Genomic DNA, 25,358 nt, shown 5'->3' with positions numbered 1-25,358 from the left:
TATCAGACACTGAAAGCCATGAACTATTTTTCCCACGATCTTTTAGTCAATGATCAACAGATTGGATGCTTCAAAAGGTCTGAACCCTTATGGGTCACATCCTTCTTCCATTTAATTCAGTATGAGTTTTGTCACTCGTTTTAAAGAAGCCAAACTTTAGCCCATAATGGACAATTATGCAACCCTTGGATGAAAGGGATGTTTTCTCCTTGCCCTAGATAATTAAGTCAAATGAGGATCCTTCCATTCCCATCACTAGTTTATTTTTTTAATTAGTCTTGAGATGACTGCATCCTGAGCTCCGAGGACTGAAATCATTGAGAAAGGAGATTTCAGCATAATTTTCTCTCTGTACATCACAGCTTTCTTGCCTGAGCACTCATCCACAGACAGCTCTCAGCTGTTCTCAGTGGGACCCAGGCTGGTAGAGTTTCCTTAGTGCAGGGCAACACGGAGGCTTATTTTTGCTGTGTCATTTCTCCTACATTTTTCTATCTGAATTCCTTCACTGCTGCATTCTCTGTTTGGAAGGGAATTTGTTCCTTCTTTTCTTTCACTTTTGGTTGTATCAGTTTTGTTTTATCTGCCAAATTTAACACTTTGCTTCTCAGCTTCTTCCCAAGCAGTGAACAGGTGTGGCACCCCAGAGCCTTGCTCCACACTGAAGTCTAATGGATGTATGTGCATGTGTGTGCATTATTCTGCTGGTTCTAGATTGTCACTTTTTGAGCAGTTTTTGGCTGTTGGGAAAATTTTGTCCTTTCTACCATGCTTAGTTCAAAAATAATCGCTAGTGAGAGTCCGTCTGCAAGGCTTTGTCTGTTATTTTGCTGAAATGGCTGAAGAATGCCAATGGACCACAGAGGTATCCTATCTCTTGTCACGTTATGCTTCAAGTGCTCGATACCAGCAGGTGGAATTAGAATTGGATGTATGCAGCCTTACAGCCCTCATACATCCTGTGCCTGCTTTGCGTGTAGTTTCTGTTCCAATTAGAGATATGACTGGAACAGTTAAATCAATGAAAGCCCTAAAGAAGGTGAGGTTGTCAGCAAAAGGCTCTTAATACCAGTACTGCTCGCTCCTGCAAATCGGAATGTGTGTTTGGTTTGCATGGTCTCTACCTACAGAGAGGTTGCACCGCTTCCAAACCAGAAGGACACAAAGCCATGTGTCCTTTGGCCTCAGAAATCCAATTTAAAGCATTTGCATAAATGCATGCTACAAAGTAATGTTTAACCCAGAATTATTTGTTAACGTTAACGCTGTTGGAGGAGGCAGGAAATTCCGAGCTAGCGCTCCCCTGTGCGTGCCGCCTGCTTTGCGTGCGTGCATTGGAAGCGGAGCTGTCACAACGCACAGAACGCAGACAGAAGTTCTGTTCTCTTTGAAGCAAGGAGCTGCCAAAATGTTCGTGTCGGGCTTTTTTCCTATTAATTCTTTTCCCTTTGGGCAACCAACAGCACGGAGTTCATTGGGGTGCACGTGCCCGGAGCCGGCATGTTGTATACAGGGGCTGGTGGAATAGAGTGCTTCAGCATCTCGTTATGTCCATTAATGAAGCTGCTGGCAATGAGGCTTGCTTTGGGGATTTTTTCCTCGTTTGGTTTGTGTTTTGAAAAGGCATAATTTCAGCAATTTTTTCTCTGTTCTTCCCCCACCCCCCATACTGAAATTGCTTTAGACAGGAAGAATTTTCTAAATTGAGTTAGACTTGAATCAAATAACCAAAGACCTATTTTTAAAAAGCACTGTGGTACTTTGCATTCTTACCAAAATTCTTGTATTCCCACTTGTTTTTCAGTAAACTTTCATCGTTCTGTTTAAAGTTCTACAAGTGTGAATATTCATATTTCAAACATCTGGCATGCAAATCGAGCATTTCAGAAGTACTATATCCTCTGCTCACTGCAGTAAAGCTTCGGCAACAACCGGCACTTCTCCTCGCCAAGGGCCAGCTTTGCATTATCCTATCCACACAAATAGGATTTTTTTTTTTTTTTCCATTGACTGGAATGAAAGCAGAATCCATCCTGAAATAGTGGCCCCCTGGTTTAATCCATGACAAGAGACAAACAAATAGACCCTTTGAAATGAGTTTCATCTTTTGTGTCCCATTTGTTGTCTGAAGCAGGTGTCAATTGGATCTGTCCCTGTCTGCCCGGGGTTGAAAAGCAGCATGTTGTAGTTAAACCCACTTGTAAACTGGAGCATTTTACAGATGAATCCCCCTAAGGGATCTAAAAAAAAGCTGCTTGAGGTTAAGCACCAGAAGTCAAAGAGGGTTAATTGGCTTTTTTTCTCTCTCTTTAGATTTCTTCATTCTGTTTCAAATTGTTTCTTGTTGAAACAGGATCTTTTTAGCGTCTCAGTATACAGTAGAGAGATCCTTCATGCACAAGGGTCTGATCCTGCCTGCATTGAAATTCATTTCTTTGTTGTATTAGCAGGTAAGACTGTAAGGTTGGTCATCAGGTTGAGTATTATTTCTTCACAGAAAGAATGGTCAGGCATTGGCACGGGCTGCTAGGGAGGTGCTGGAGTCACCATCCTTGAAGGTATTTAAGGAATGTGGAGATGTGGCACTAAGGGACATGGTTAGTGGGCATGCTGGGGATGGGTTGAAGGTTGGATGTGATGAACTTAGACATCTTTTCCAACCTTAATGAGTCTGTGATTCTCAATTTTTGGAAATAATTTCATTTTATAGTGGGACCCATCACAAGCTTTCTGTTTTCTTGAGCTAATAATCTTATCAACCACTTGCTCTGTGGATTTAGTGCTAGAAACAGCCTCCCCATTTCTAACCTTGCAAAGAGAACTGTGAAAGAAAACTGCAGAAGGCCATGTGATTGCCCTGCCCTTTGCTCAGAATGGTGGACTCTCCTGGAGAAACACCACCAGCAGCTTCAATAGAAACAGCAAGCCCAGTCAGCCCCCATTTTAAGAAAATGACTTTATGCATGAGAAAATGCACTGGAAACCTACAAACTATAAAGAGATATTGCAGCACAAAAGGGACACTGGTTGTGTCTGGTGCAGTACAAGGACAGTATCCTGGAGGCATTCAAGGCCAGATTCTATGGGGCTCTGCAGCCTGACTGAGTGGGTGGCAGCCCTGCGAATGGCAGGGGGTTGGAGCTGGATGGGCTTTAAGGTCCCCTCCAGCCCAAGCCATTCTGATTCTGGGAAAGCCCATGCTTGATGAAACAGGGCTCTGTTGACATTCAGTGGTGGTGCTGACCCTGCTTTCCACCAATCTTTCTGAAGCCTCTTTGAGGATTTCCATTGGCTTGCACTACCTCCTGAAGCTGACTTTTATTGCTTTAGGATGTTACCAGTAAACTGAGAAGAAAAACTCAAGTCCTTGCTTAGCAGCAAGTAACTGTTGCAGGCAGCAAGGTGGAGCTCCAGGTATTGCTTTTTCCATGCTGTTCCATTCATGCTTGCTGTTGTCTTCAGGTTTAGGCAAGGATAGCCTCCTCTGTAGGACAGCTGCCTTGAACAAACGTGTGCTGAGCTGTAGCCTGTTGCCTCCCTCTTTCTCAGCCCTGTGTGTCCAGTTTGGAGCAGGCTCCTCAAAACTACTGCTTCTGGCAAGACTGGGGAAGACAGTTGTGCGATTTCCCCAGGCACAGGTGGGTGGCCCTGCTCTCTGTCCCCTCACCACCAGCACACACCAACCCCAGGCCTGCTGCAGAGAGGCTCTGTGGATGCCTTTTCCCAGCCCAATTCTGTGCTCTGGCCACGAGATCCACGGAAACTTCCACATCCTGCCATGGACAGCAGGTGAAGCTGTTGCTATCAAACCACCCACATTTGTTTCCTAGACAACGTGCTTGAAGTTAGGTAGCAGAGGATGTTATTCTTCAATTAAATACTTGAGATGAGAAGCCCCAGATTCTTTTTTTTTTTCCTCTCCATTGCTTTACTTAACATAATATTGTCCTTTACAAAGACTTTTCAAATTAATCTCGTCCTCTGCTGCCTGAGATATTCCACAGGATCTCTACCCCTGTTTGCTGTTATGTTGCTGGTACTGCGGTATTGCAAACCTGGCCAGCACTCTGCTAAAAGCTGTGCTAACAGAGGACACAAAACCCAGCCTGCTGTGCCCCGCTGCTGTTAGGAATATCTAACCCAACTGCCTGTCTGTAATCTGGCACAACTGAATTTAGGAACAGAAATTCAAGAACACTAAGAGAGGGGCACATGTTCTAGTTTACCTGGTTTCTTCACCTGCATTAATAACTGTGAGCCTCCTCCTGCTGTTTCCTTGCACTGTGCCACATGGCTGTGTAACAGGTAAGTCTGCACCAAGCACGTTGCCACCATCCCTACAGAAGATTCACTTCACGTAAGTGCCTTTTCCCTTCATCTCAGCAAACATACCTGTTTAAAGACTGTCGACAAAGCAGTGGATCATTTAGACAGCTCAGCAGGGATCACAGTGTTTGTCATTGTGCTTGGATTTGGGTACCAGTGGGCTTGGCTCCAGAGCCTCAGAAAGAATGGAATGGCAGGGAAACACCTGTCCTCTTGGGCTTTGTTTCTGCCACCTTTGTAGCAGCTGTTACCCAGGAGGCACAACCTCACCAATGAAATCTTCAGCCCTGGCAGCAGAGCTCCAGCACAGCCCCCTGCCAGGTGACATCGTCTGATGCCATCAAGAAATGAGCTGAATTTTATTTACTTATTCTGTTGGAATGTGAGGTTCCCTGCAATGGAGACAGCCCTTTGCCTCACCCACCAGCACCGTGTTTGTTGTGAAATCCTCCCCTTCCTTTCCCCAGAGCTCAGCTGGCTTTCTGCTTTCTTTTGGGTTTTCATTAATACTTTCAGCATCACAAAAAGCAACCTTGAACAAAAAGCCAATTGCAATCCGGTAATGTGATGTTTTCCCTGGGGAAATAAAGGGGTTGGAAACCATAGGTGTGGAAGGTGTAAACTGCTCTGTTAATCTCTGTTTTTGGTTGGTTGTTGATTGTAAATGTGCTGTGGAGGGTACCTGTGCATGTCAGCAGAATTTAGGCTCTTTGGGCACTTCTGAAATGTTTCCCCTTCGTGCCGACTCCCACAGCCACCTACCAGTGCACCATGACCAACGCTATGGTGCAGCTGCACATCATCAGTACAAAAGGCACATCATATTGAAAAGTGAAAATGTGGGGGAGAGTAAAATAAACACGATTTGGTATTAAAAAGAATAGAGGTGGGAAACTGGGCTGCGCTGTTTTCTCCATTTTCATCTTCTCCAATTCAGACTCTATTCGTTACACATTTCCACTTCAAGTGTTAATAAAGTGGCCGCTGCATTTCCAGCCTGTCACACAATTCAGAAGCGGTGTCCCAGCCACCGGGTCTGGCTGGGGGCTGAGTATGAAGGCAGGTCTGGGAGAAGCAGGAAATTGAGCTAACTAGACATTGTAAAAAGATGGTGTTACTCTTCCAATTGTAATTTGTTGAGATAAACATGTCAGAGAAAGGCTGACGTTGTCATCAGGGGAAAGTTGTTCTTCTTCCATTCTTTCTTTCTTTTTTTTTTTTTTTTTTAAGATCTCTCTCTTTTTTTTTTTTTTTTTTTTTAAAGATCCTTGTGTTGTGTGTGCATTTATAGCTCCCAGCTTAGAGGCTGAAGCTGGAAGCTCATCAGCCATTCTGTCTCCTATCTGCTGATCTGCTGGCATTGGGGGAAGGGCAGTGTGGGGAAACAGGCATTGAATTCCACCTTGATAAGCGGATTCAGGAAAAGCCATAGAGCAAAAGTGGGGAAGAGGAAGGAGAAGCTTTAGCCAACTGTCTCAACCCAGCACTGCTCAGTGCTCACCAGAGCAGAGGTCGTCACCACCTATAATAACCCTCGGGAAGCCAGATGTATGCTTTCCATTCACCACTCATCTACAAAGTGTCTTCAGGTGAAATCCTGGCTCCTCTGAAGTCAATGGGAGCTTTGCCAGTGACTTTACTGGGGCCAGGTTTTCACTGCAGACAATTTTAAAGCAACCTCCGGGCTTAAAGATAAAACGACAGCGTGCTGGGAGTGGGCGCAGGGAGGAGCAAGCTGAGGAGAGCAGCAAGGCTGTAGCAGCCACATCTGAAAAGCTGTCAGCCTTACCAACAGGGCACCTCCACTGTCCTGGAGCAAGGCTGACACTAAAGGAGCAACCTAGACAAACAGGTGAGCACCTGCATCCTTCAGCTGCTGGGACAGCTGGGTCCCAACTGAACCACAGTGCTCTCACGCCAGTGGCAGTGGCACTCACACTTGGTTCATCTATTGGTCCCACCTCCACCTCCTCCGCACGCCTGAAATGAAGTATTGATGGTGGTGTTACATCACATCATGTTATGTTTTCCCTCCCTCTCTCTCCAGCTAGCTTTGAAGGATGTCACCTGGCAGCGGCAATCATCCAAAATGAGGATTTTTCACACTTGAGCGGGTGCAATTAACGTCCTAATGATTTCAGTCAACAGGACCACCCAGGCTTCACACGGTGTCATTTCTCAGCCGGGTGGTGCTTCGTTTCCAGGAGTGGCACTCATACCAAATGTAGGTATCCATGTGGTGCTGGGGTGGGGTTCACCCCGCAAAGCAAACAGCCCCATGCACAGCTTGCTGGCCATAAGCATTGCAAGTGGCACAGTGACCACGGTGTGCTGTTTTTGGTGGACGGGATGAGCAGAGCCCTGGTCGACCCCCGAAACATCTCCCCAGGAGATAGTCCTCAAAACAATTCATCGATGAAGTCATCTGTGAGTTTAACTGTTTGTGAAATTTAGTTGGCATCTACAGCACACATGCTTCCTGTTCCCCCCCCCCGGTACAGCCACGCAGCACTGTCACCATACACGAATGCCACTTTTGTCCCAGCATTTTCAAATGGGAGGGACTTTGATTTCTTGCTGCCAGCCAATCGCTGCCAATCGTAGCTCTGCTCCATCCCTCCGTCTTTCCACAACAGCGTAACACATAAAACTTAATGTCCCATGAGGAAATGCACACCAGCTTGGGCCCATCTCATCTGGATTAAAGATGTCTTTTGGTTCAGTCTTTCGTAAGGCGAGGGAGAGCATACATTACCCAGAGCTCAGCAGCAGATCCATGTGTGCACATCTCACCAGGCTGTCGCTTGGACTGTTTCACATTACGGCCTCCTGTCTCCCCCAGGCATCGATTTGTGCCACAGAGCTCTGAAATACACAACTCACGTGCCAGGTTTCCACTTTTCCTCAACAGCCAGGAGCCACCAACAGCCACTAGGCGGGAACAGGCCTTGCCACACCTGGAGGACCGTTCTGCCTCTTTGCTGCCCAATTTCCCCTGCCCCCTACTTCCTGCCCGCTGCCACTGGCTGCCAGCATCCCAGCGATGGCACCAGGAAAGCCGAGGCTGAGCAGTGACATCTGAAGCATGTCAGTGTTTTTATCTCCTTGGTATTTTGATTAGCACAAGGAATGTCTGGGTTAAAGAAAACACAACCTTCTTTTAGAGCCACATGACTGTCCCACACGCTGTTAGGGCTTTATGTAATGCAGAATGGCTTTGTAGAACTTCCCTGCGCATCTGAGCACACGGGTGCTATACAGGGTGCTCCTCAAGGAGTGATCTCATGAGGCAGAGTGCTCAGAACACTGATGTCTGTGCAGATCCTTCCGCAGCGCTCATAGTGGATTAAAAACCCTTAAACCTGAACGGTTGGGTTCTGTGGCTTTTGGTCTCATTTCTAACAGTGTTTCAGTGCAATTATTTTAACCACTTCCCTGTTTGACAGCATTATCATTGGAAGGGCAACCTGTCTGCCTGGAACACGCCAGCGTTCTGACTCATTTGTGACTGCAGCCCTTGGACACACCAGACTTGTCCGAGGCCCCCTGTGAGTTCCAGCTTTCCCATGCCCCACACACACTGCTGGGCCAAGGGAAGTAGGGTGCAATGTGCTGCAGGTGGAATCCCACCTTGTGCCTCGGCCACAGCTGGCACCACGCTTTGGAAGTGCATCTCCTCCTCACTTTGCAGCAGAACTGCTGGGGATGTCACTCCCAGGATGAAAACGTTTGGGGTTGGGACCGCTCTTTCTGCTTTTGGCCATTCTGGCACCAGCTCAACCTCCCAGCTGCCACGCACAGCCTTCTGCTGCTCACTCACACAGGCCCCAGTTGCACAGATCCTTGCTTTTTACGTGTCACAGTCTGAACTGTAGAAAACAACCACAAAGATTCCCAATGTCCCATTTTTGGTGAGGTGACTTTCTCTCTCTTTCACATTTCTTTGAGCTGTGTTCTCATTAAAGTGACCTTTGGCTCTTCCAGATTGGACACCACAGTACACAGACTCACAGCCGGCAGTCATCTCACCCCCATTTCCACTGAACCGTTTTCATCTCTATTCAAACGCAACTTCACTTTAAACTCGGGGGCCTCCCACCTGAGAGACAGCGTTTGTTCTGCTGTACTTCTACAGCCAGCAAAGAGGAAAGCTGTGCCTTCTGCAAGGGGACACAGAGGCGGTATTCCCCGCAGCCCGGAGCTCCGCGCAAGGTGCAGCGACCGCCCGGCCCGGGGGGCTCGAGGCTGGGAGGGGGACGGCAGGCAGCGGCGGAGTTGCGGAGAGAGAGAAGGGAAAGGGGGGGAGCGAGCAGGGGGGAGGACAGCAGGGGAGGGAGGCAGGGCACTATAAAAGCATCCGCCGCACACCTCTCCCTGCACAGAGCGAGGGGGCGAGAAAGTTGGTGCGGGAGCAGCAGCGGCAACGGGAGGAGAGCCGACCGTCCGCTCGCACACACGCACGCACGGTGGCAGGAGAGAGTGCGGTGCTGCCCCTGCCCAGCCGTAGGAGAGAGAGAGGAGAGATGGAGCCAGGTACCCAGCTCCCAGCGAGGGCAGTCGGCTGAGCCTCCCGCGGCCCGGGGAGCCCGCGGCGAGGAGGAAGAGGAGAAGGAGGAGGAGGAGAAGGAGGAGGGGGTGGGGGGGCTGCCCCCCACAGCCCCCCTCTCACCGGGAGGGGCCGGGCCGGGAGCCGCGGGGAGCCCTGACGGGGGGAGGGAGGAACGGAGGGAGCGGCGGGGCGGGCGAGGACACGGCGGCGGGGGGGCAGCTCGGGGGCCACCCCCATCCCTTCGCGAGGGGGGAGCCGAGAGCCCCCAGCTCTCTCCTCCCCTCGGGGCTTCCCCGCCATGTGAGAGCCGCCCCCCGCCTCTCCTCCCTCCCGCGCACACGCACATACACACACGCGCGGCTCCCGGCTCCCCCCGGCCCCGCGGCCCGCTCGCTCCCTCCCTCCGACGGCCCACGGTGCCTCTGGCTTGCAGGGCTGCTCGCGGAGACGCCGCCTGCCCGCGGCCCCGCCGCTACCTGCCGCCCGCCGCCGGGCAGCCACGGGATTCCCGCCGTCGCCTCCGCCGCGTCCCGCCCCGACGTGGCTCCGCCGTGGTGTGGCGGCCCCCGCTGCTGCTGCTGCTGCCGCCGCTGCTGCCCCGCCGACGCCGAGAGCGGCGCGGTCCCGGCGGCCGGCCCCGGGGCTGCTCCGGCGGCGGCGGCGGCGGCGGCTCCGGCGGCGGCGGCCGCGGCTCCTCCTCCTCCTCCGCCTCCCCCTCGACCGCCGCCGCCGCGGGGCCCTAAAGCCGCCCGACTCAAGAGGATGGTGCGGCTGGCGGCCGAGCTGCTGCTGCTGCTGGGGCTGCTCCTGCTCACCTTGCACATCACCGTACTGCGCGGCGGCGGCGGAGAGCCGCAGGGCCCCGCGGGCGCCGCCAACCACAGCCAGCGGCAGGTGAGTGCCGTCCGGGGGGAGCGCACCTGTCCCGGCCGCGGCGGAGAGAAGGCGGAGCCGCCGCCGGGCGCGCTGGGGCGGCAGCAGGCGTCGCAGCCGCGGTGCGTGCGGGGCTGCGCGGGGCGTCCCAGCTGCGGCAGTCGGGGAACGGCGCTGGGAATGGGGAGTACCGCACCCAGGGGTTATCGGGACGCGGGCGGGAGAGGGACGCCTGCGGCTGATGCGGAGCGGGGCTGGGGGCGGCCCGCCCGCCCGTCCCAGCCTCCTGATCTCGTGGAACCGACGGTGAGTTACCTCGGTGAGAGATGAAGGACTCTTTAGGTTCTGCGTCCGGCGGTTCTGTTTTTATGCAGCGTCCCGTTTTGTAGGCGTGCGGAGAGGCGGTGGTGCGGGACCGTCCGGGCGCCGAGGCAGGGCTGCCGCGCCGCTGGTCAGGTGCAGCAGTTCTCGAACTCTGTATCCTGGAGTTAGAACAGAAAAGCCACCAAACCACGTGAGAAGCTAATGGAAAACGTGTAATCATCACCGGCATAAATTCACGCGGCCCCCCCGGTATCGTGTTAGACGGAGGGAGGCATCGGCAGAGCGCATCTTTATAAACGTGAGGAGGAGGTGCTGGAGACCCCCCAAATCCATGGGCTCGCTCCACCTCCCCCCGGTGCGGTCCCCTGCCGAGCCCAGCTCCTGTGGGGGGTCCCGCCGCCCGCCAGGGCTCACTGTGGTGCCCCTCTGCAGCTGTAGTGCTGGCCTGGCCCTACGGGAGATTTTTGTTTAATATCTTCACGATTTTGGCTAATAACATTTTACAAACTATGCTTTCTTTCCTCACGGCTGCTCAGAATGCCTTTTTAAAAGGATGTTCCTTGGAAAAGTAAATGCGGAGAGGTTTTTTATGAGGTGTTAGCTATCATTAGGATAACCCTGAATTTGCCTTTTCTTACCGGCTTGTAACGTAATGAGGGAAACAGCTGGGCTGTGTGTGCTGCATCCCCGAGGAGCTCTTCTCAGAGTGCTTTTGTGGAGTTAAGGTGATAGAGGAGGAAAATCGGATAGTTATCTCAGGGCGTTGTCATTCTGCCTTGGCCATCTCATCCAAATCTGTTCATTGTCAGCTTGGAGCATTTCTTCTGTCCGGTTATTTCATTTGTACTGAAAACTTAGGAAAGTGTGTGCCTTCAGGCACCATGATGGCTTTAGCAGTTTGTACTTTGCTATTTGTAGAATTGAAATTTTTATGTACTTCCCAGCGGAATGGATTCTGCAGCTCCGTATCTGAGAGAGCACGTCTGTGCAACACATCTCAGGAGGGAGATCGGCGGGTGATCGGCGGGGCAGACGGCAGCCTGTCCGCTTCTTCTTGGGTTAGGGCTGCCAGGGACTCCTCTGCCAGATGAAAAGCACTGTAACCGGCCTCAAAGGTTGAGCTCTGGCAGGCGGACGCATGGCAGCACAGGGCGGGAGGGGAACTTTGCATGGGTGTCTCCGGGTCGGGGGCTGAGCGCCCTGTGGCTGTTAGCACGGCTTGCACTGAAGTGAAACACAAAACCGCAGCGCATCGTGTTGCCGGGTAAAGGGTCAACGAGCAATAAACCCACACAAAACTGCATTTAAGTTTGTTGGTGTGAACAAATAGACACCTCTCTGTTGTTACTGCTGATACTAAAGAGCCCCAGTGTTGATTTAGAATATATACGGATATGTGATGCAGCGAACCTCTGCTTCATGTATACAGCTAGCTGGCTGGCTCGTCACTCCATCCTGCTGGCAGTGCTATCAAAGCAACAGGTGTTCTGTGGGGCTGCACTTCTGAGTGTTCCTATCCTCTGGTTTTCCTTTCTCTTTGTCAGTCTCAGTATGTCTGTGGAAAGAAAAGATTGTGAGAATCCAACCAAGTGTCGGTGTTTCATCTGAGCAAATGTCATCATCATTTGCTGCGTAGATCATGGCAAACACAGAGAAGGCTGCTCTGTGCAGCAGCTGCTTGGGGAAATGCATTCTGACAGTGCAGATTCCTGCATTAAAATTAAAATGTTTGTGTTTATTCCTGGCTAATATCAAAAGGAAGGTATGACTTTTTAAGGCTTCTGCAGTCAGTTTGCACCAATAAAGCAGTCTGAACTTGGTCCTATGTGTCCGGAAGAAAATCTGAAGCATTGGTCCCAGTTAAAAAAGTAGAACCAGCAGGCAAAATCCTAGCATGTTCTGAAACAGGGACCTGTATGTGTGTAGTCAGATCCATGAAGAGGAAGAGCTTTTCTTTCTCCCAGCGTTGCTCCTACAAGCAATGGAAGGATTTGAGAGAAAACACTTTGTTTTTTTTTTTGCCGCCCAGTTATGTTTGAAATGCTGATGGAAGAAGGAAATCCAGATAGAACTTCCACCCTACAATTAAACAAGCTGCTCTTATTTCTGCTGCCGTTCCCGTGCTGTCCCTGTTCCCGGCCACCCGGGAGAACGGCCCTATGTGCTCTGCTGGGGCTCTTTGGGTGGGTGGGATACAGCCGTGGGTATCCTCACTTTGCTGCTGCAGAAAGAAATAGGCTCTGCATCTGCATCGCTGCGGTTTCGTGCTGCTGCAACATAGGTTTTATGGTAAACTAATGTGAAATGGGAAATGTGTTTCGGTGTTTTCAAGGCTTGCTTTTCCCTGCTGCCCGTGGTACTGGAGGGGTCCAGCAAATCGCAAAATGCTTTCACTCAGATACAGTGGAGTAGTTCAGCTTCTGGCTCTCTCAGTCCAAGCAGGACTTAGGCTGTTTACTTCGGGAGAGTTTTAGGCTGAGCTTTTCAAAGCCTGTTGGAGCTCTGGGGCTTTATGTTTGGTTACCTCTCACAGAAACTGATTGTCTAAATAATCTTTAAAAAAATGTTGATTTAGCTCTTCGCATTCATGTTTCTCAGACTGTCCTTAGCCTTTATAAGATGCCGATAACTGAATGTACATCATATATCTCATATGAGCACTAAATCCTTCTCTGCCTTAAAAGCAGTTCATACACTGCACAAATGACTTTCAGAGCAGGTGTCCTGTGAGTGAAGCAGGCTGATACTTGAGAAACCAAGATCTCTTTTGGTGAGGTTGTTACTCATCACAGAGGATGTCCTGGTTTGTGCTTTTTGACAGTGATAGTCCAGTGACAGATAAAACCTGTCTGTTCTCAGCAGGCTTTGTTGTATAATTTCTTAGCTAAAGCTCACCCTCACCATTAGCATATGTTCTCCCAGTTAGGCACTAAGCCTTATGAAATGACTTGCACCATGTGCAGTTCATTCTCTCATCTCCTAAGGAAGAGAATTATGTGTGCTCTTTAGTGGTTTTGCCACTGGGCTGTGGCTTGTTCCAGGATCTAGGGGGAAGGAAGGGCGATTAACTTTACGTGTGCTGCTGCTGCTGCGTTTATGGAAGCTGAGAAATGGGGGTGGAGAAGCGAGGCTGCTGCTCTGAGCAGAGCATTTGCTGTTGTCCATAGCTCCAAGGAGAGATTCCTCCACATGCCAGTCCTGGCTTCAGGAAAACTTCAGAAAATGTTAAGTTACGTACCTATCCTGTTGATTCACTTCCCAGTAAACAAAAGCATTCCTGATGGAAAAGAATTACTGCACCTTCAGGGTGAGATGTAGCAAGCTTCTTGATAAGTAGCTAAATTACTACTGCAGTAATTTAGAACAGGAATCTAGGAATATTTAGTTATGGCTGCAAGGAGCAGTGTTAGGCAGGCACAAATGTAATTTCCGATGTTAGATTTGACCAAGATATTTGGATGACACACATTCTGCTGAATTTCTCTCTAGCTCAACAGCTGAGAGTAACCGTACTGCTCATCTTGTATCTTCAGTGATAAATACCTGGCATGAAATCACAGTGTCCACCTCAGTTTCTACAACTGTATCTCAGAGCAGTTTTCTCCTAGTGCCTTGTACAGAAGACTCTATTGAAGTGCTTTATTTCTGTTTTGAGTAAGATTAGGATCATTTTTCCAACTCTTCATAGTACTGTATGGAAGAAAAACAAACAAGCAGACAAAAACAGTGAGTGTCTTAAAGCCATTTTGGGTCTGGAGCAAGAATGGTTAAAGAGAAGCCTGCTATTCATGGCTCAGAGTCCTGCTGATGGATTTAGGTGGCTGACTGACAATGATATCAGGAGTGGTAGGTCTGAGTCTGGCTCCTGAGAAAGTCCAGAGCCTTACTGATGATGCTTGGTGATAATGAGATGTAGAGACAAGGCATGGGTACCTAAAGAACCTGGAAGGAGCTGGGTCAGCAGTACTTCTGTTGGCTCACCTAACCTGGACAATCAGCACTGGTTCTTGAGTAGTTTTTATTTTGTGGTGACCCTGTAAACATAAGTCTGTTCTGCACAGGAAGAACACAGCTATTCTGTCACAGCTGTTACAGCAATATAACGGCAGTACAACAGTGCTGACCCCTAACTGTTATCTGATTGGAACAAGAACCTCACCGCTCCTCCAGCTTATGTTGTCAGTCCCTACATTCAGCCATGTTTCCCTGCTCTGTCCTGGCTTACGCCAGCTGTCCACAAAAGCAGGAGGCCTAGGGTGGAAGCTCTGCTCTTGGTCTTCATGACCCCAGCAAATTCATTATCGTTTTGCTGTCAGGCAAGAGCTGGTCACTGTGAGCTCCTCTCTGATTTTAACATGCATCTTATGAGCTGCTAATAGGTAACCCAGCCCTGGTGCTCAGAGCTTCATCATGCTAAGCTTTTCAATACCTTGCTCTGCTCTGGAATTGTTTTGTTGGGAAGAGATCTATTTAACTAATTCCAGTTATACTAAGTGTAAATCGGGAACCTTGTTTCAAATGTGGCAAGTGTTTTGTCTCCACTCATACCTGCTATGTCTGTATATTAATGATCAGTGCCTTACTGTTCCAAAATGATGAGACACTTCTTTAAGGAGCAATGAATCATTAGGTGGAAACTCTGGCTATGTTGCGTTGCAGCATCTGCAAACCTTACAGAAAACTTAACAGCTAGTGAAGTGCAGAGGCTGCCTGCCACAGACATGGCCAGCCCTCGCTCCACTCTTTGGGCTCACAGGAGCTCTCGTGCTACGAGGCCATTCTGTAGCCACTGTTTGGAAGTGAGGAGGCTGCCTGCTCTCTGCAGAGGTTGTCCTCTGCATCCTTCTTGTTCACACTGAACAGAGCTACTCTGTTGTGTCACAGAACTCGTTTTCCTCTGGGAAGAGCAGTGACTTGGGCAGACATGACCACAATGGTAGGAAATGATTTTGCATAACTTTTTATGTTTATATTCTCCTAAAATCTTGAAATGAAATCATCCTTAAGATATGATATGCTGACAATTTAGATATTTTCTTACAGAAAAATAAACTATAAAATTGAATCAAACTGGTTTTTGTTTGTCTTGAAAGTAGAGTGATAGACAAGATTTAGCAGCTTTGACAGGTCTAAATCCCAGAATTGGTTGCTATGCAACCTTCTGTGTGTTTTACCAGTCCTCCATGCTAACGAATGTGATGGCACTCAGTTGTATCTCGTTTACTCTCTTCATAGTGTTGTTTAGTGCACGTTTGGCCTCTTTTGTCAGTTGTATATTGCTCTCTGCTTTACACTAATCAACAGCTTTTTGTTCTCTGTAAAAGTTGACCTTTTTAGCATTATTTTTCAGTGGTAGAAGTTGTAGGTCACTGATGCACTTCATTCTTTATTTTGTTGTTTTTTTTTAAAAAAAATATTTTAATCTTAATCCAAGCTCTTTGAGGTTTCTTTGTTGTTGCTGTTGCTTGCAAACAATGTGTAGCATCATAGGTCTCCAGGCATGAATGCAGGCTGTAGGCACTGTCACAATGACTAATAAAGTGATAACTTAGAACAGAAAAATAGAAAGTGCTTTAGTAAGTTGCAAAAGGAACTTTTGAATAATGTAGTGATTACTGTTGTACTTGAACACAATTGTGCCTCCAGGATACTGATTTTAAAAGTTTTGAAGGCAAAAAAATAAAAATAAAAATGCCAGGTTAAATGTCATAGTTGAACACATAAAGATGAGTAATATTTCCAAGAAACAGAGTAGTGAGCTCGCTGATCCATCAGTAAGAACAGAGCATTTCCAGTGTTGGTGTTTCTTTGTACTTTGACTTTGAAACACCAGAAAAAGAAAGAAAACAAAGTGCAACATAACGTGTTATTGCAACAAGCAATGGTTGGCCGCAGTGGTCAGTTATGTGGCAGTGTAATGATTGGTCAGGGGAGCTGGTGTGGGAGGTACTGGACAACAGTTCCTTTATCCTTTTGCCTTGGTTTACTGTGCTTGGGAAAATCATAGTAGCAGGGCATATTTTTTGTATTTTTCCCTTCTAGCTGTCAGCAAGATGAAAGCAGGTCTGGAGCAGTTCACCTCTAAACTCCTGTAGACTAATGGCATTTGGGTCCTCTTAATCTTAGGGAGGTGATCATAAAGATGAAAGGAAAATAAAAAATTAAATATTTCTTCCATCACTCATGATGGGTTCAGACCATGCTAAAAGACAGAAGTTCAAATGTACCCTGACTTTTACACCTCCGTGCTAGTCCTACGTTCTTGATGTGTTTAAACTGACTTTTCATGAAGCAAGAAGAGCCAATGACTTTTCTCAGCTGCAGACCTAGCCAAAGTTCCTTTTGGATTTGAATATTTTACAGCTCCATTTTTCTGAAGAATTCATAGGCATGTAACACACAAATCTGGACCTCTACCCATGAAGATAAGCTGGGCTTTGGCATGTGGTTTTCTTCTGATTGCATGAATTAATTTCTATCCACAATGTTTCATTCTTAATTTCATACCCACTGAAAAAATCCTGGACTGTTTTGTCTCACAGTAGCTCTTCTTACGTGGAAGGGTTAAAATACTCTTCGTCTGCATGGCTGTTGAGATCAGCACTTGTGGCAACACTATTATGAGTACAGTGTAAGTATCTGTACAAACTGCCCAAATAGTGTCCCACTTCTTTATACCGCTGTTCTGAAAAAGTCCTCCCTTTCCAAGGGATAGTTACCTAGTCAGTGCTGTTTGTGGACCAAGTTTAACTTCCAGAAAACCTCCTTCAGCTGTCTTGCTTTTGGATTGCATATTCAGGTACTGAACAATTGAACATTGTTATCAAAACATCTTTTCTTGTACAAGCCCAGGAAGGCTGAGCAGAAGGTGAGGTCCTTGCACCAGAAGTTGTTCTGTGCTGCAGCCTGTGATGGAAAGAGGAGGTGACTGACAGTGGAGTGTAATGTAATGGAAAGAGCAACGAGGAGGGCCCAATGATAATAAGGCTATTTTGGATGTTAGTGTTTCAAAATGTCAAATACTTTTAATGTCTTTCTTGCCTTAGAAGTAAACCAGGAGCAGCAGATTTTGGAACAAGGACGCCAAAATTACTCCACTGGAAGTATCTGCCTAAGATTATTATGGGTGTAAGAAGCATAAATTTGCTTGGTTTTATCTGCCACCTATATATCAGTGTGGGATTTTAAAGTCAGTATGAACTTGATCCAATGTTACTAAGTAGACATTTACTGAGGGCCTTTTGCACAAGTTACCCGGGGGAAAAAAAAAGGATCAAAACAAAATCTTCCCATTCTTTTAAGGAAAATTTATAATAATAAAAAATAAACCAGAGCTAGCTAGCCTGGATTTTGTAAAACCTCAGTGTAATCATCCAGCACATCATATGACTTGCTTATGCGGTTTTAACTTCATACTGGGAAATCATTTAGTGTCCATTTAGTGCTACAACAGCAATAAAGCTGTCCCTGCCATTAGTGTCTGCAGATACAACTCACATCTGAAAGTGTCTTTTGAAATTACCTCAGTAATCAGATAGCAGTTGTTTAAGATGCAGTGCGTACATAGGCATTTTGTGCAACTGATTTTAAGAGTCGCTGGACAGAAGAAGTCTGTAAAGGTTCACTGCACAGAGCAGGCTATAACAAAGCAGTTAATGATTCTTGTGACATGAATGCTGCCATTTCAGTTTATTTGAATGACACTGGCATTCTCTTAAATATATCACGTTTCTTAGTTTTGGGGTTTTTTTGAAACCAACTAGATATTAGGCATGGATATGCATCTTAGCTAAACTATAACCTCACCAGCCTGTGCCTTTTCCACTGCAGAGCGCACAGAGGTTTTCAAAACATGTAACCACAGTGATATTTTTATAAAGGAATGTTCACCTCATGGGATTTTGTTAAGGTGTTCTATTTTTTTTCAAAGTTACAGCTTCACTTTATTGTACATGATGTCCAATAAAAAAGATATATGTCTGTGATTGGACTTTGAAAAAGGGCCATGGTGCCTATTCCATTTAAAGGGAATGAAGTCAAGCAGTAAATTTGCTGGTCGCCCTTTTCATATTGACTGTATCTCGGCCAGCAGTCGGTCTTTGATGTTGCAACAATAGAGCAAAGGCAGAGGAGGAGGAGGATTAGGACCTCCATAATATAAAAACAAGTCTGCATTCATCATGATTTTTATAGGGCGCACAGTCCAGGCCTATTGGAGGTTTGTAGTATAGACTCAGTCTGCAGAAGAGTGCAGCAATTTTAACATTTACAGGTGGTTTGCAATTCATCCATCCTTACAGTCTCTTCTTAATTTAGAGTTTGGGCTTTAAATATTTAACATTTTCTTACTCCTTCCTAGAATAAGAAAGCAGATGTATGTACAAATAGAGCTTCTGGAGAATCATTTTCCTTTACAGGGATTGATTGTAGTGAGATTTATGAAAGGCTAGCTGCAGCGTGCCTGTAGAGTATCTATTCCTCATCTTGTGCTTTAGAATCCAAGCTTTTAATGGGATAGAATAGAGTGGTTGATACAGATATGTTGAACATTTGTGGAAATATTTTTCAAAAGGGGACCTAGGATAGCCACACCATGCCCATGTCTTTAGATGTCCTGTAACAATAGCGCTGAAGGTTTCACACAAGCTATTTAACCTTAGAGTCCTGGTGCTTTTGATATGCATTTAAATGGGAGCGGTGCTAGCTCTTGCTCTTCATCAAGACATACAGAAGGAAAAGGGTCACCCATCTCATGAAAATGCATAAAGTACTAAATTGCACTAAATGCTGGTGAGAATAGGTAGCTTGGAAAGGGTGGGATAATCTGCAGTGGCTGTGCATGTAGTGCAGTGGGAGAATGGAGTGTTCCCAGTGATGCAGTGGTGGCAGCAGCAGTGAGCCCTGTGCAAGGGATCGCTGTCAGAAGTCCAAAGGCAGCTCTTAAGAGACCATCTGGAGATCTACCAAGTGAAATTGCTTTGCTGCACTCCAGTTCCATTGGCTTTTGCTTAAGGCGTGACCCTGCAGTGTCCTGATAAGGCAAAACACCTGGAAATTTCTCCATCAGACTTCAAGGACATCCAATCCAAAGAAAGGGAGGAGAAAAGATTCTGATCCTGTACATGACATCTTAGGACTTGATTTAGGGTTGGATCCTGTGCCTTATTGGAGGTTCAGATTGGACCTGTGAGTTCAAACTTGAGAACAAGTCACCGCTTTCCAGCTAAGCTGGAGTAGCCCTTTATATGCCTTATCCCTCCTTCATCCCACTACAAACATAAGGAGATTTACTTATCTGCAAGGCATGGTGCCTCCAGGCAGAGCTGAACTAACCAATCCTGCCCAGGGCAGCTGGGTGTTCAGCTGGGTGATTGCTGCCCCGGACAAAGCACTCCAAGGTATTGGTGAACACTAAATATACAGCTTTTCAGTAAGGAATCTGCTTTTTTATGTAACATCTACCGCAATGGCCATTAAAAAGTAACATCTGGTGCCGAAAATACACACATGGTATTTCTGTGCTCTGCTGTATGTCTCCTTCATCAGTGTCTAAGCTGTCTCTGCTTTCCCCAGTTTGCCAGCTGATGAAAGCAAACTACGTGGGGCTGAGCCACTATCAGGTGGGAGCTCTGGCAAGTTAGAAGCATCACTAGCATTTAAAAGAGTTTGCCCTTATGGGATCAATAGCTCTGAAAAAGCTGAAATCCGTCAGTGGCAGTGAATTTGATTCTTGTTCTTCTTTGATCTGACATTCATGGCTTTCTGAATCATGTAAGTCACAGCTGTCTTTCTCACCTACTCCTCCCACTTTCTTCTCCTGTCTCCTAAAAGGATCGTTGTTTTCATATTTGTAAGAATACAGCTATTGCAGTCTTAACATCAAAATAAAATGAACTAATCAGTTGCATAGCAGAACAGCGAGGGTCTGTTTAGTATTGCCTCTCTGCTTTTCTCTTTTTTCTTTATTCCATTTAAGTCTTTCCACTAAAAAATAAAAAGAGATTGCAACTGAAATTGTGCATTTGCACACATGTAGAATAAGTAAGGAAAAGAGTATACCAATTCCCCAGTAAACACTGCTGCTGTTGGTAAAAAAAAAAAGCTACAGTTACATTGTAATCAGGTTATAAACCTTATAGTCTTCCCTTGACAATTATTGCAGTTCAGCTGTAAGAGCCATACGAGGAAAGAAGACGTTTGTTTATCTCTTTAGCACAGTTAAGTAGCTGGAAGCAAGTTCCGTGCCATAGCCAATGAGGAAATGCTCTTCCAACCTGCTCTGCAATGTATGTACTGTATACACTTCAGGCTCTCCATCTATGCAGAAGCAGCTCTTTCTCCCTGGGATCTGGGATCTTGTCTAGGATCACATCTCTGTTCCTCTAACAGAAGAGGACAGAACATTTCAAACCTGAACTGCTGATCTTTTCTACTTTGCTGCTATCTCTGGGCGCCAGGACTAATCAGAGGATGATTTGGGGCTGTTCCATACAGTTCACTGTCGATGGTTCCTGGGTGGCTTCAGTCCACAAGCAAGTTTGAAAAATAAAAATGCTTATTCCAAGAATAGCTTAGAACTAACTAGTGACTGCAGGGAAGAGGGGAGACAGAAATGAAGATATTTTCTTTTCACGTAAGTATCAGATTCAAAAGCATCTGCCTCGTTCAGTGTGTGTATGGTATTCATTTCCTGTCTGCAGTCTATTGGAATGCCCCCCGAGTCGTTTGAAATTGAAAATCAAGTCATACTTCTTTAATCAGCTCTAGGAAATAGCCTCCCTCCTTTACTATTCTCAGAAAATTTATATATACATGCATAGAATTTATAATATAAAAAGCCCACATTTCCCTCCAGGGTAGATGCTTTCTCTCCTCTTAAACAGAGAGAAGGGTCTTCATGTAGTCTTGGCATGGTGCACTGCGTAGCTACTCGCCTGCTCTTCTTCCCCATCATGTCACTGGAGGGAGGCCTTTCTCTTGTGTATCTGCTTTCTCTTTTGCTGTCATGAGGGCAGTTCACAGAGATGTAGAAAGAGGGCATAATGTCCATTGATGATGACTTGATACAAAAATACAACCGCTATTGTGCCGCATATGCAATTGCAATTTATGCTGATGACTTCCAGTTGCTCGTGTATCGCTCTCCAAAGCTTTCAGATGGAGAGCCTACAGCTGTACGTGCAGGCTTGAAACAGTGCTGTGCTGCTGGAGCAGAGATGTGTGCTATCCTGAGGCAGCCGCTCAGGTTTCTGCTGCTGTTTTTCTGTAAACTCCTGAGTGCAGTAACAACCCCTCGTAGAGAGTGTTGTGGGGCATATGTGTGGTGTGTAGATATTGAATCTAAACAAGCACTGCCTTTCCTCTGCCTTCACCTCTAACTTGCATCAAAATGAAAAGTCAGCATTGGTGGGGAAAGCAGCTAGCGGTAGGTCAAGTAAATTATCCTGCAGTGATTCCTTGGTGTGTGCTTTAAGCACCAAGACTCTGGCAATTTACCTTTTTTCAGGCACAGGAGTATTGCCAGAAGCACAGGAAACGTCGTGTTTTTGGAATATAACACTTGTCTGTGTTCTTGCTTTCCTGTTATTGGCTTTTGCTTGTGTGATGAAGTCATCATGTAACTTTTGGTCCATGGGGACTAAACACTTTCTAGTCTCTAAAAACATCTGTCAGCTAACACAGCCGGACTCATAGACACTTCTGAGAGCATAGGGTGGATATTCAGTGGCATATGAGAAGGAGAGACAGAGGCTGAGAATAGCTGCTCCTTGGAAACTAACAGGTGAAGACAAATTTGAACATTGAAAAAGTCTCAAGTAAGGATATTCTTTTGGCTAGGGAAAGATGAAAACTTTACTTATTAAAGCTGGTTCACCTAGTGGAATCCTAGCCACAGTCATTTAGTGGAAGAAACTCGCAAAAGGGCCTAGTTTGAAACCCGTGAAAATAATTTCAGATGTATGTTTGTTCACTTTCATTTCCACTGAGTTTGTGTGTGCTGGCCTGCAAAGTCTGACCAAAAAGTTGTACACAAAATTATTAATACTCTAGATTTCCATTGCTTTTGTGGTTTTGATTACAGCTTAAGGCAGATTTCCCCATTCTCCTGGAACTCTGTGTGTAAATTAGGATACAGACTTGAAATGGTGACTTTTAAATTTAGCTATGACATAAATGGATTCTACTTAAAAGTATAGTATGCTACTGATTTTGTGCAAGGATTTAATAAAGTCTAAAAGAAATGGCATTTTCAAGGAATTTTCGTTTCATCATCACAGGTTATAGGAGTGAAATAGCTGGCTTACCCCTCAGTTGGGCATTCGCCTGTTCAGCTGCTCAATCAGTGAGTCCTGTGTGGAGAGCTCCAGCCAAGTAGCGATTCCGGGGGAGATATTCAGGGTCACGAAGAACAGCTGAAAGTTTACAATCAATCAGTTTAGGCAACTGGAAGTATCTGTTAACTACAGGCAAAATGTGGCAGTGTTCATTGGTCAAAGCCCAAAACCATGTTAATTCTGTGTACTTGGCTGACCTGTCGAGGGCTGAGTATGTGCTGAAGAACAAACCATCAGTGTGCACTGTGTTAGACAATTTGCTAAAGGGCCTTTGTTTTTTTTCCTGCAGACATTGAATTGTAATCACCACCAAATCCATTTCATTATCAAAGTGTTTATACAAACTGACAGCTCTTCACTTCCAAGCTGAGCCACACTGTTGTGTTTTTCAGCTTAAGGAAAACATGAAATACAAGCAAACAACAGAGCACGAAAAATAACTGTGCTGTGAAATGTGTGTCCACAACATGTAGGAAGAATTTGGCAGATCTGAGTATAATACGGTTGGTTTTCTTCTTGAGACCTGAGGAGAACACTGCCTGCCAGAGCAGTTCAGATCTGGCCCCGGTGTTTACTGATGCTGTGGAAGAATGGTCTAGGACTTACTGAGCCTTGGAAGGGAAGGCGACCCCAATACTATGCCCTATGATCTCTGCAGTCATAAGTCTGGGTCATGTGTTCAGTTCTCAAGACTTTCTGTGGAACTAAGGGCTAGAACTTTCTAGTGTAAAAACTAAAATTGAAGAGCTGTGGTTCTGAGATGGATGTATCTACATGCTTTGAGTTGCTGTTTCTGCTGTAAGCAGCTCCTCAGAGCAATTTCTGTATATGGCAGAAAATCAGCACTGGTACCTTGGGTTTACACCCCAACATTGAATCTGCTCATAGGCGCTACTCCAGCAGTGGCTGTGGGTCATCATTTATGGTTTAGTAGCTTGTGGTAGGTTGGACTAGATGATCTTATACATTGTTTCCAACCTTGTGATTCTATGATTCTATGTCTCCTCTGAAGCTCTGCTGTCCTAATAACAACACTGTTCTCTATTTTTTATGGAGACAGTATTGCTCCTGAAGCCATGCAACCTCTGAAGCTCACGTGTCCCTGCAGTACCCTGTGGGATGTCTGTGTTTGGTAGTTTTAGCCACTTAGTCACACACAGGGGTCCTGCAAGTTTGAAAGAACAGGATACAATGTCATTATACTGTTTTTGCTGGACTAAACGCAGAGCTATTAAAAAAATAGACCATGCTGAACAGGACTGTTTTTTTTTTTTTTTTTTAGCAACCATAATCAGTGGATTTATCTTCCTTGTACATAATGTTTAAAACAGATGCTCTATTTTGCAGCCACTTCCTGAAAACAATTGTGCACATGCAAGCCAGTGTAGTCCATTTTGAATGATTTATGAATAGTGATTATCTAGAAAGGGCTATTAATTACTGCATCAATTCATTTGTGGCTTTCTAAAGATAAGTTAGGTCCTTCACCACATTGATAAATGCGAACATGAAAGCACGCTTCGATGAAAATGAGAGAAGCTGAGTGGTTGATACGCCAAGCCTTCACTGTGACTTCTGGTGGTGGGAGCTGTCTGTGACTCATTAGAATAAATGCGAGTCACACAGGAATTAAATATGAGCATGAGTGGTCTGTCTGCTGTATAAGAAAGCCACAGCAGAGCTAAGAACAGAACGTGGATCTACTGACTGCCTGGACTGTATGTGCCATTAATGATAACATAGCTGTGCATCTCTGCTTTTCGGCAGCTCACTGCACTGCTTGCTCAGCCAGCACTGTCCTCACCCCTGCACCTGCTGGGCCTTGCGCCGCTCATACTCCTGATATACAAAATAAATAGATTCACAGTAAGCAAAACCCAGGCATTACATCACCCAAGTTCATTACAGATCTTGGATCTGCAGAGGTGAAAGTCTCATGTAGTATCCCAGCATGTTTCTCAGCCTCCCCAGACGGATTAATTTTAAAGTGATCATTTAGCACTAACCTGGGAACACACGACAGCCTTCAAAATCAAAACAATCTGTTAAGGCAGGTGGGAAATGAAACCAGCCCTAATGGCAATAATGATTTTCTGTGAAGGCCCCAGGCTTCATTTTGTCTCTGATAGCAATATAATCTTTTATAGCGTCTGTGAAGTTTCCTAATAAATAAACGTTCCTTGTTGTTAGTGGTTGAAGATGCAGTACAGGTGCATCATGAAAGTGCACTGACAGACTGTTGGGTTCCAATTCAAGACCTCTTGTCAAGATCATTTTACAAGATATTTCAAAGGAGTATACAAGAAATAAAAAAAGCAGTGTAGCTGCAGCAAGGATTTGGTAATAGATTCCCTCGCTGTCTGGGAGTTGTTAGGCTTATAAGCTGCATCAGTTTTCCCAAATTCTTTCAGCTGCATCATTAGCAGTGCTTACAAATGTGCCCTCAGCTTGGAAGTGGGGAGGGATTGAAGGAAGGTGAGTATGAGAGAAGTACAAGAGAAAGAGCAGCTCCTCCAGAGTATTTTCTGTAGCTCCAGTTGCTCCTCCCTTATTCAGTCTCGGTTGTTTTTCCAAATCTGGAAACTAAAATAAGGAAGAGAGGAGGGAGATGAATTCTTCACCTGATGGAAAAAAATGGAGAGAATTTCTCTTGTCCCCTAGCTGAGTATTTTTAGAAGTTCCCATTTCTGTTTAACTTTCTATGGGAAGGAAATGGCGCGTCTCTCTGCAGCTCACGTCTAACATGACAAAGGAAGAAAATATAAGAAGGCAATGGACAGAGTTAAAATACCTGTTTGATTATCAAAAAGTTAAACTGCAGTAGGAAATTCTTCCTGCCTGCAGTGCTGTACACTGGTGATGCCTTGTACCCACCTGGATCACCAACATTTAGTTATACTCAAAAAAATGCCCATGAATTGTTCTTCCCTAGACACAAATGCATTGATATA

The 25,358-nt window shown here is 46.1% G+C and overlaps 2 protein-coding genes across 13 annotated transcripts in view; one reads left to right on the top strand and one right to left on the bottom strand.

Annotated features, from left to right (window-relative positions):
• LOC116232097 (uncharacterized) overlaps positions 1-25,358 on the bottom strand; it is an 86,213-nt gene that overhangs the window by 15,119 nt on the left and 45,736 nt on the right. For 2 of the 12 annotated variants that reach the window (XR_016463941.1, XR_016463940.1), the window contains exons 3-7: positions 22,378-22,485; positions 10,064-10,230; positions 7,082-7,191; positions 4,227-4,403; positions 1,625-3,602 (exon numbers count right to left, since the gene is read on the bottom strand). Coding sequence is in view for 2 of the 12 variants with exons in the window: in XM_090134822.1 (XP_089990948.1) it covers positions 4,380-4,403; positions 7,082-7,191; positions 10,064-10,230; positions 10,711-10,757 (348 nt within the window). In the remaining 10 variants the exon portion in view is untranslated. Of the gene's footprint in view, positions 1-1,624; positions 3,603-3,901; positions 4,404-7,081; positions 9,048-10,063; positions 10,231-10,710; positions 11,257-22,377; positions 22,486-25,358 lie in introns of those variants that run through there. The other 10 variants (XR_016463939.1, XR_016463938.1, XR_004167607.2 and 7 more) reach the window with 10 other exon arrangements.
• The window catches only part of ISM1 (isthmin 1), a 40,916-nt gene continuing 25,142 nt past the window's right edge, over positions 9,585-25,358 (top strand). Inside the window, exon 1 of the mRNA XM_090134813.1 lies at positions 9,585-9,769. Within this exon, the coding sequence (XP_089990939.1) occupies positions 9,638-9,769 (132 nt within the window). The 5' untranslated portion in view covers positions 9,585-9,637. The remainder of the gene's footprint in view (positions 9,770-25,358) is intronic.

The sequence above is a fragment of the Phasianus colchicus genome, chromosome 2 (assembly GCF_987193195.1).
Source record: "Phasianus colchicus chromosome 2, bPhaCol1.hap1.1, whole genome shotgun sequence".
NCBI classification, from domain to species: domain Eukaryota; kingdom Metazoa; phylum Chordata; class Aves; order Galliformes; family Phasianidae; genus Phasianus; species Phasianus colchicus.
This window is presented reverse-complemented; position numbering and strand designations above follow the sequence as displayed.